This window comes from Leptinotarsa decemlineata, unplaced genomic scaffold (assembly GCF_025532065.1).
Source record: "Leptinotarsa decemlineata unplaced genomic scaffold, Ldec_3_MD MMD2_tig00026361_RagTag_RagTag, whole genome shotgun sequence".
NCBI classification, from domain to species: Eukaryota; Metazoa; Arthropoda; class Insecta; order Coleoptera; family Chrysomelidae; genus Leptinotarsa; species Leptinotarsa decemlineata.
The window spans coordinates 4,638,607-4,648,055 of NW_027412704.1; the positions used below are offsets into that span (position 1 = coordinate 4,638,607).

General features: G+C 37.3%; 2 protein-coding genes across 2 annotated transcripts; one reads left to right on the plus strand and one right to left on the minus strand.

Moving 5' to 3' along the window:
• Window positions 1-251: 251 nt before the first annotated feature.
• LOC111517654 (fatty acid-binding protein) lies at window positions 252-6,141 on the plus strand. The gene is made up of 4 exons (XM_074184952.1): window positions 252-411; window positions 5,611-5,783; window positions 5,843-5,947; window positions 6,007-6,141. Exons 1-4 carry the CDS (start codon window positions 342-344, stop codon window positions 6,055-6,057), a joined length of 399 nt encoding a protein of 132 aa, XP_074041053.1. The 5' UTR covers window positions 252-341; the 3' UTR covers window positions 6,058-6,141.
• LOC111517651 (uncharacterized) lies at window positions 3,693-4,866 on the minus strand. Its single transcript, XM_023173857.2, has 3 exons — window positions 4,696-4,866; window positions 4,415-4,636; window positions 3,693-4,357 (listed from the first exon to the last, which is right to left on the minus strand). The coding sequence occupies exons 1-3, from the start codon at window positions 4,864-4,866 to the stop codon at window positions 3,824-3,826; spliced, it is 927 nt and encodes a 308-aa protein (XP_023029625.2). The 3' UTR covers window positions 3,693-3,823.
• Window positions 6,142-9,449: the final 3,308 nt, after the last annotated feature.

Here is a 9,449-nt window from a genome sequence, read left to right on the forward strand (position 1 = left end):
TCTAACCTATTCAAAAGTGTAACAAAATACAAGGCGTTCCGTTCAAAAAAACACAACTGTAGATTTTCGATTTTTTTCCCACAGCCTTGATCAAAATACATAATAATATAACGAAATGGAGAAATTACCGAAAAAATTATTGGTTTGGTGTCGTATGGAGTGTCCCACTCTGTATGATCAGTGGAATGTTTGTAATCTGAATATAAATAAAACTGAAGTTATACACTTAATCCTGATATAATTCACTGTACCGTATATAAATCCCTGTGATCATTCAAAAAACGCATTTCAACAACCGACTACAGTCCAAAAAGAAATAAGAATAAAACTTATCCATCAACATGGTGCAAATCTCAGGAAGATATCAACACGTTGAAAATGTCAACTTTTTTGAACTTTTGAAGAAAACAGGTTAGTACTTGTGATACTTCTACAACCTAAATTCGTTCATCGACTCATTATTTTTTCTTAAATATTGCCCATTTCCATTCACTATCTTGTATGTGAAAAAATAGTATCAAGCCTCTCTAGTAATTTCGAAGATATATTTTGTTATCTATAATCGTTTTGGATACAATGAAAAAGTTATATTGTTTTGAAAATCATCATCAATTCTTGACTCACCAAAATTTAGGTGATATTGTGAAAAAGTTCGCTACTGTTTCAACTGGTCAAAGTGAATATTTCATTTCTTCAGGGAGATTGAAAAATGGGAGATGAAAATGACTGGATGAAAATAATAGGCGAATACAAGAAGTATCTTTTATTTTTCGATTCTTATCATCTAGTCGTCGCGTCGGAAAGTAGATGTCCACTCTCAAAATGATAAAATACTACTCCTACTTTGCGACTGTATTTCAAATGGATTTACGCTAGGTACCAAAGTTCAAGGACAATCTGCCGGGGTCCGATTGGGCACTTAGTTTTATCAACAGGCATCGAAATCAGCTTTCACAACGAATATGCCAAAATATTAAGAGAAGTAGGGCCGCTGTAAGTCCTGAAAACATCAACGCCTTCTTTGAAGAATTTGGTGCCACCTTGGAAAATGTACCGCCTCATCTCATAATAAATTACGACGAGTCTGCTCTATCGGATGATCCTGGGCGGCGTAAGCTAATTTTCAAAAAGGGATGCAAATATCCCGAACCAGACCAAAGCCGGAGTTACAGTAATGTTCGCTGCAACTGCATCGGGTGAACTCCTTTCACCTTATGTTATATACAAGGCGGTACATTTGTATGACCTTTGGATCCAAGGTGGTCCCCAAGGGACAAAATATAACAGAAGCAAATCAGGATGGATTGATGGACACTGCTTCCTTGACTGGCCTCAAAAAATTGTTTTGCCATATGTCCGACGTTTTGAAGGGAGAAAAGTCCTCATTGGGGACAACTTGAGTTCACATTTGTCCCCGGCTGTAGTTCAGACTTGCGTGGAGAATAACATCTCATTTTCTTTTTTGCCAGCAAACTCAAGCCACTTAACCCAGCCGTTAGACGTTGCTGTTTTTAGGTCCCTTAAGACCCATTGGAGAGCGGTTTTAGAACAAACTAAGGTCAAAGCAAAGAATACCAATCAGCCGTTTGATAAAAAATTATTTCCTGGACTCCTAAATCAAACTTTAATTAGAATAAAGAAAGAGGATGGTCTCAAAAACGCCATATTATCAGGTTTTAAGAAGTCAGGCTTGTGCCCTTTAAACAGACACAGGGTTTTTGAAAGACTTCCTGCTTTTGAACCAAGAGAAAATCCGGATATTCCGCTAAATGACAGTCTCACTACATTTTTGCAAGAAATGCGCTATGGAAATGAAGAATCCAAAAAAACTAGAAAAAAAAGACTTCTTGTTCCACCAGGTCGAAGCATTGGTCCTGACGACTTCAAAACTAACACTGACGAAAGTAGTGATGATGGTCATCAGAGTGATAACGCTGACGAAATTAGAGATGATGATCATCAGAGTGATCTGGAAGGAGAAAATTCCGGTGAAAATGAGGGCGAACTAATTGAAGATGTAGTAGGTGGACAAGAAGAAAATAAAATAATAAGCAATTCAGGAGACAACAGAAAAAAAATTGAGGAGCTGAAAATAGGTGACTGGGTAAGCGTAAAATTCAAATATGACAGAGGAGTTGACAAAGTATTTTATGGCAAAGTGCTACAGATTGCAGCAAACAAATTTCTTGGGACTTTCCTAAGACAGACATCTAAAATGGCATCCATATATGTATTTCCGGATGTTCCAGATGAATGTGAATTTGACAGGGAGCAAGTTGTGGATGTATTACCTCCCCCAAATATTCGAAGAGGAAGGCACACCTTTAGGACATAATTCAGCTTTAAGAGATACTTTTATATATTTTGAAATAAAGTTTTTTTCCTGAAAATGATGTCATAATGTCCTAAAAACTTTTTAAAATAAATACAAAGTCCCTATTCGCCCCATAGAAGTATTGAATAGGGACGTATACAAGAAATATAGACGTGTCCCTATCGACCCCACTACGGGGGCGAATAGGGACACCCATTAAAAAAAATATATATAAAAACCAATAAAAATATGATCATATGCAGTATGTCAGTTCGTAACTTTAGGTCGTATGCCATGATATCATAAAAAAACATTTTGAAAAATGTTGTCCGATTGGTCAGGATTTTCAAAAAACCTTCAAAACTGTCCCTATTCACCACAGTTTACGGTATTGAATTGTGTGCGGAGAGATTGGATGAATCCAACATTATGCACAAGTCAATAACAATATTCGCGGCGTTGGAAGCTCTTGGCTCCTACCGAGCAACGTCTGAATTGGTAGCAAATTGTCAAAAACGACTCTCCTCGACAGGAAGACTCAACTGATTGTCTCTGGTCTGGATTCCTGGCCATACTGGCCTGGAACGCAATGAGGCTGCTGACTCTCTTGCAAAGGAGGGTGCTGCAAACAGATTCATTGGACCAGAACCTGTCATTGGCGTCGCTTTAGGCTTTGCCAAACAAAAATTGAACACCTGGATGGCAAGAAGATTTATGGACTTCTGGCAGAATCTTCCAGGATTGGCTCACTCCAAGGCGTTTATACACCCTTCGAAGCTTGATACCAAACAGTTGTTGGATTACAGTAGGGATGAACTACAATGTCTAACAGGCCTTCTTACAGTTTGGCAAAGCCGTTCTTTTACCATCTGACCTGAAAGACCACTCACCATACAAACTAATCGGCTTCGTTGTGAACCTGGGTTTAGTTGGTCGAGTGTGAATAGGTGTGAGCCACAATAAACCCTCATGGGTTGCGGTGGAGGATCGAATAGACCCACCTATTCTGGACCCAACCTACCCTAACGTAACTCCTAAATACTACTGCAGAAAGTCATTTCGAGAACATAATCTGTCATATGTTAGATTTGGTTTAGATTGAAGAAAGTCTATTTTTATTGACAAACCAATCCCCATTTCTGTGACGTTTTCAATAATTCTTTAATGGAATCCCATATTTCACGCATTAGCATAGCTTCTCTTGCAACGCTGTGAGATTTTAGTGAAAAAACCAAATGTAATTGTTTTTATTTCTGACCGGGATATTATAAGCTTATATCGTCATAGTTACGCTATCAATAAAGAGGGTCATAACTCCCTTGGGACATTATAGATTTTATAATTCCCTCTACCTTTCACAAGTAAAAATAAATAGAAATGAAAACTGAACCATATTTTATTTATTCACGTCATTACAAATAATAAATGTACAATTTTGAAATGTTCCCTGAAAATTACTTCCGCCACTGGAAACAATTTCTTCTTTTGTATGGCTGGAGCTTCTGTTCACTACAGTCGAGGTACCTGCCTCTTCTGATGACAAAGTAGACAACATACGCGTCGTTTATTTCTCAATTCGATGCTATCCTCCAAATACCCCTCCGCCACCGTGGAACTTTTCCAACCTCCGTGTCTTTTTAAGTTAGTCATAGTTGCTCCTGCATTGGCTAGAGCAGTAGCAGAAGTGCGACGAAGGCAATGTCCCGTATAGGAAGATGAGTTTGGCAATCCTAAATACATTGCGATTTTGCTGGGGATTTTCCCAAACATGTTTTTTCCAATTGGCTGAGATGTACATTTATTTTGTCGGAAGCTCAAAAAAAATCGTTCAATACCTTTAGGACGCAAAGACATATAAAGTCTTAATAAAGGCAAAGCGGAGAACTCTTTTTCATCCACAACTGTAAATTTCTTCGATACACCAGTTTTACTTTCCGGTACGTTCACTACCATAACGGAATCCCGGTCCTCTATATCCGATATATTCATATTCAAAAGTTCCTGACTTCTGCATCCTCCAAAATAACCCATAATCAAAACAACCTATAACAAAAAAAAGGAAATAAATACACACAAAAAGGAAAATAAGAAAAAAATTACCTTATGCAATAAATGAATATCATTAGGAGCGTCCTTTAGGAATCTGATAACATCTTTAGGAGATAAAACAGCGGACTTTTTCGGCTTATAACTCTTACTCTTCCGTTTCAAAAAAGCCTGTAGTTCATTGAACTTGGTGATATCTCGTTTCTCATGTATAGTCACCATCGATTTTAGCATTGACCATTTAGTCCATAAAGAATTCGGACTATACGTTTCTGACTGAAACGAATAAACACAATTAATACCAAATCTACCGAAAAACATAGAAAATTCCTTACCAGTTCTTGAAAATATGCCAGAAATACAGTTTCAGTGACATCTTTTGGCATAACATTTTTCCGTGTCAGCCAGTCCAGATATATCTTGTATTCTTTTTGGTATACGGCTTCACTTTTCGATGGAATTAATGATTCTCTTGCTTGTTCAGCTTCTTTCAAAATATCCTCCATTATATTTGGGGTAGAAAACACGTTTTCACCGCAAACACAGCTTGAAAAACAAAGTTCTGTTTATAAACAAGTAACATAGCAACAACCTAGCAACAAGAAAACTCTACTATAATCAACGGTACCTGATTCAAATATACCGGGAAGGTAATGAATTGGTACATTTTTCCGTTTCAAAAATGAACAAAATTTTATTGAAATCGGTCAGAAATAAAATTATCTATGTACCACGGGAATTAATGAGCCTTAATAACCTCAGGCAATTGCTGTCCCTCGGGCCAGAGGCCCTCGGGACGCAAACTTTGCCATCGGTAATTAAGGCCCTCCTAATTCCCTTGATACATAAATAACTATTATTCAGATTTTCTTATTATTCAATTTGTTGCTTGTTTTTATATTGATTTGCTCACCATATAGTTGTCGATAAAAAAATGATACTATCAGATGTTATTTTGGAAAAGTCATCAAAATTTTGTTAGACTAAAAATACAGTTTTATTGGCGATTCCTGAAAGGAAAAATAACTCGAGTCTCAACAGTAATAGAAATGATATTAATTTCTGGTTGAGACTCATACACAAAAACAATATATAATTCATTGTGAGTGATTGAAAAATGTGAGAGTTGTTCACAACCGTTACTCATTGATTCTTGAAGTGACTCAAAATTAAGTCGGCATTGTTCACATCAAATATCAAGAAGAATACTATTCATCATTCATCACCACTAACTATGGTACTCATTTCAGGAGCCACTGATGAGCAGGCTTCTGCTGGCGACAAAACTAGGGCAATTATGACAGTGGCCTTAGATGGCGATAGAGTTAGAATCAAACTTGAAGGATTCGGAGAAGATATTGAAAACCACTTCGTTTTGGGTCAAGAATCTGATGAAAAACTACAAAAAGGTATCGTTTCGAAGGTATGCATCTTCATAGTTTTTCTAGAAATAAATCGATTGAACTTTTCCGAATATTCCAGACCACCGTCACAAAAGAAGGAGATACACTGAAATTTGTAGCGAAAGAAAATGGGAGTGAGACCTATTCCAGATTGTACAAATTCACCGACTCTGGATTGGAAGTGGTAACGTATTTTCAAAATAGGTGTTCAATATGGTTCTAACCGTTTTTTTTTTGCTATAGATTATGAATTTGGAAGGCTTCGAGGCAAAGAGAATCTACAAGAGGCTATGAAAGGACTTTGATGCCACTGAGCAAATTATTGTATATTTACTTCTCATATTTTATTTTCAGTGAATTAAAAAACACTTAAATCCATGTTTAATTTCTGTATATCTGAGTGAACAACTTTACGTCAGTCATCTCGAATGAAATGATGAGAGAAAAGATGTGTTTGTTCGTGATGGATGAACTAAAAACAACCGATTGAAAAAATTCTTTCCCAAATCAACTCGATGGGATGAAAACACAAAAATAGGGGAAAGTCTCAGTATGGTGTGTCCATATTTTTCAGCAATACTCTTAAGGGCATACACTTTTTCAAGTGTTTTTGTCCGTAAAACTTCAACTAGTTGGTTTTTGATATAGTAATTTTCAAAGTGCAAATTGTTATCCATTGAAAAACTTTGTATTTCATCTTTTCTCGAATTTTTATTCGGTACTTTGATGAACTGTCGCGAATGATAGGGATCGTTGTCAAGAACTACTATTCATATCCAAATGTGGGATCATTGAGACATGTGAATAAAAACTAGCACTTCCTAACTAGCACATGCTAGGTCTAGTGAGCATTTGGTCAAATCAGTGTGAATTTGTAGAAAATATTAGGGCAAGTCTAGTAGAATCCGGAAAAACACAAGCACTTACTCGCAGGGTAGTACATGCTAGACCAAGTAAATGCTAGGTTTTAACGTTCCTGTCATGAGACTTTCTCCCCTCCACTACCTTTCAGTCTACTCCATATCGGCGGCTCCTCTCTCACTCTGTTCAATCACGTGCTAGAAGATGTATTCATCATCAGATCGCACTCTGTTTGTACGTTTCCTTTCGGATCACAATGTCTTACTTAGCAATTCGAAACCCCTGCTGTGATGAATGCTAAGAAAGAAGCTTGGGAAACCTTACGTTCTGATTTCTGTGGTGCATTGGAGAAACAAGTTACTGTAGGCCAACTATTGAAAGCATTGAACAATGTGAAGTCTACCGTCAAGAAGAAGACTGACGTAAAAGTGACGGGAAACAGGAAAATAAAACCACAACCGTGGAAAAAAATATTCTTGGAGTTGATAGATAACCAAGTATTCCATAAAATCCCGGGTAATATTTCAGTTGGCACAAGTGCCGGGCCCCCAGTTCAGCAACCAACCAGTGATGACATCCAAGAAAGTTTGCTGAATACAGAAACTGAAGGGAAATCGTATGAAAATGAAGAATCGAAGAGCCAAAAAACAAAGAAGCCGATTAAAACTAAATCTGATTCCGACCACCACAAAAATAAGATCAGAAAAAGTGAAAAAATTGTGTCGAATTATGAATCAGATGAAACTAAAGACCTGTCCACAATGCAGTTGCGAAGGATTGTTTTGTTGCAACACTACAAACTGAATAAGATCAAACTGGAGAAGGAAACTATATTGTTGAAAATCGTTGAAAAGTCTACTCAAACTGATGTAACTGTTGATGAGTTGATGTAGGCTTCTCAGAATTATAATTCTCACCATTGTAATCAAACTTGTAATTCGAAATATTTCAGTAATGGTGTGAATAAAAACTTGTATATAAAACAAGATGATTCTATTCAGTAAATAAACAAAACCTATATCCCAAAAAAAATAAAAAAAATATACAAAATTGTGTGCAAGTAGGTGCTTGCGTGAGAAAAACATGAAAACGTTACTGAGTTCAATTTCACAAAAACAATTTCCTCACTGAATATTCAAATACGCCATCATGATGGCACGCTTGTCTTTGCCTCTTGATGTTGTTTCGGGATTTTCATAACGAACTACCCCAGGTTGGTCATCTTCATTTGGGACGCTATCAAGATCCCCATACTTCATCCTTTAGCTGCTTGGCAATGTTGTGTAGCACAGCGCAACTGACTACCACTTGTGGAATGTTGCTTAATGTAACTCTAACACAGTTTCCCTGGTTTGGAAATCTCCTTTTTAACTGGCCAAAACACTTTTCTATTATAACCCTTCCTCTAGCATGGATTAGATTGAACTCTCGTTCTTGATGCGTTCGTGGAGGCTTGAACGGTGTTATCAACCACGGCGATAAACCGTATCCTGAATCTCCTTAAAGACAAACTGCTCCATCATACTGTGACACGATGTCTCTGACATGACTATTCCTCCACACTCTGCCTTCGTGAACACTGCCGGGCCACTCCGCACTAATACTTGTAAACTGTTCCAATGCATCGCATGTTGCTTGGACATTTATACTAGGATATCATTTTCTACAAATATACTCAGTACCGTGCAGCCCAGGCTTTTGTATCGCAATTTGAGTACAATCAAGGGCACCAATTACAGACAGCAAACGAAAATGTCTCTGCCACAAAACTTTAGCTTCGGTCATATCTTCAGCTGTAGTTGGAAACCGTATCCAATTATGTGATTGTTCAACTTCTCTACTCATCACATACCTCATAGTCTTGTTAGCAGTAGTACGATGTACACCCACATCTTGAGCTACACCAGACTGAAAGCCAGGATCACCCACAAACCTCAGAAATATTTCCATTTGCTGTCTTCTGGAAATACCACCGCCACGAGTATCACTTTCTTCAAGAAACTGTGCTGCAAGGAAACCAACACTCTCACTGTTAAATCTTAACAGTTCTTTACAATTACGTTCGTTTATTCCAGAGCGAACAGAATAAATTTTACGTTGACGAATAGGCATAAACTCAGCCATGATCAACAACAAACTGTGGACTGAGCAGACAGGTAGTAAATGCTGGAAAAAGTCTAGCACGCCCCAGACCAGGCTTGAAAATATCAAAGCATATGCTACAGAACAATCTACTTCAAAAGTTTTATTCACACCATTTTTTAGGCATTCACTACTCGTCCGGGAAAACTCTAGAACTTACTAACCCTAGCAAGTGCTAGTGTGTTTATTCACACAAAATGTAGCATTTACTTAAGAAATACCTAATATTTGCTCATACTAGTTTTTATTCACTTTACTGAATAATGTGTTTTCAAACCATTTCTCGAAAATGTTAGCATCCATGTTGTTATGATAGTCAACATTGCAGTTCTCAAGTTTTTTCCACATGATTTTAAAGAATTCGGAACCCATCTTTTACTTCCTCCGCAATGCAACACTCTCACTGTTAAATCTTAACAGTTCTTTACAATTATGTTCGTTTATTCCAGAGCGAACAGAATAAATTTTACGTTGACGAATAGGCATAAACTCAGCCATGATCAACAACAAACTGTGGACTGAGCAGACAGGTAGTAAATGCTGGAAAAAGTCTAGCACGCCCCAGACCAGGCTTGAAAATATCAAAGCATATGCTACAGAACAATCTACTTCAAAAGTTTTATTCACACCATTTTTTAAGCATTCACTACTCGTCCGGGAAAACTCTAGAACTTACTAACCCT

What these genes read in the sequence shown, in the direction of transcription:
- LOC111517651 (XM_023173857.2), bottom strand. Translation starts at nt 4,866, where the DNA reads ATGGAGGATATTTTGAAAGAAGCTGAACAAGCAAGAGAATCATTAATT. An exon ending in TGGCATATTTTCAAGAACTG is followed by an intron (nt 4,637 to 4,695) that starts GTAAGGAATTTT and finishes TATTCGTTTCAG; the next exon opens with TCAGAAACGTATAGTCCGAA. An exon ending in ATATTCATTTATTGCATAAG is followed by an intron (nt 4,358 to 4,414) that starts GTAATTTTTTTC and finishes TTTTTGTTATAG; the next exon opens with GTTGTTTTGATTATGGGTTA.
- LOC111517654 (XM_074184952.1), top strand. Translation starts at nt 342, where the DNA reads ATGGTGCAAATCTCAGGAAGATATCAACACGTTGAAAATGTCAACTTT. An exon ending in TGAACTTTTGAAGAAAACAG is followed by an intron (nt 412 to 5,610) that starts GTTAGTACTTGT and finishes TACTCATTTCAG; the next exon opens with GAGCCACTGATGAGCAGGCT. An exon ending in CCGACTCTGGATTGGAAGTG is followed by an intron (nt 5,948 to 6,006) that starts GTAACGTATTTT and finishes TTTTTGCTATAG; the next exon opens with ATTATGAATTTGGAAGGCTT.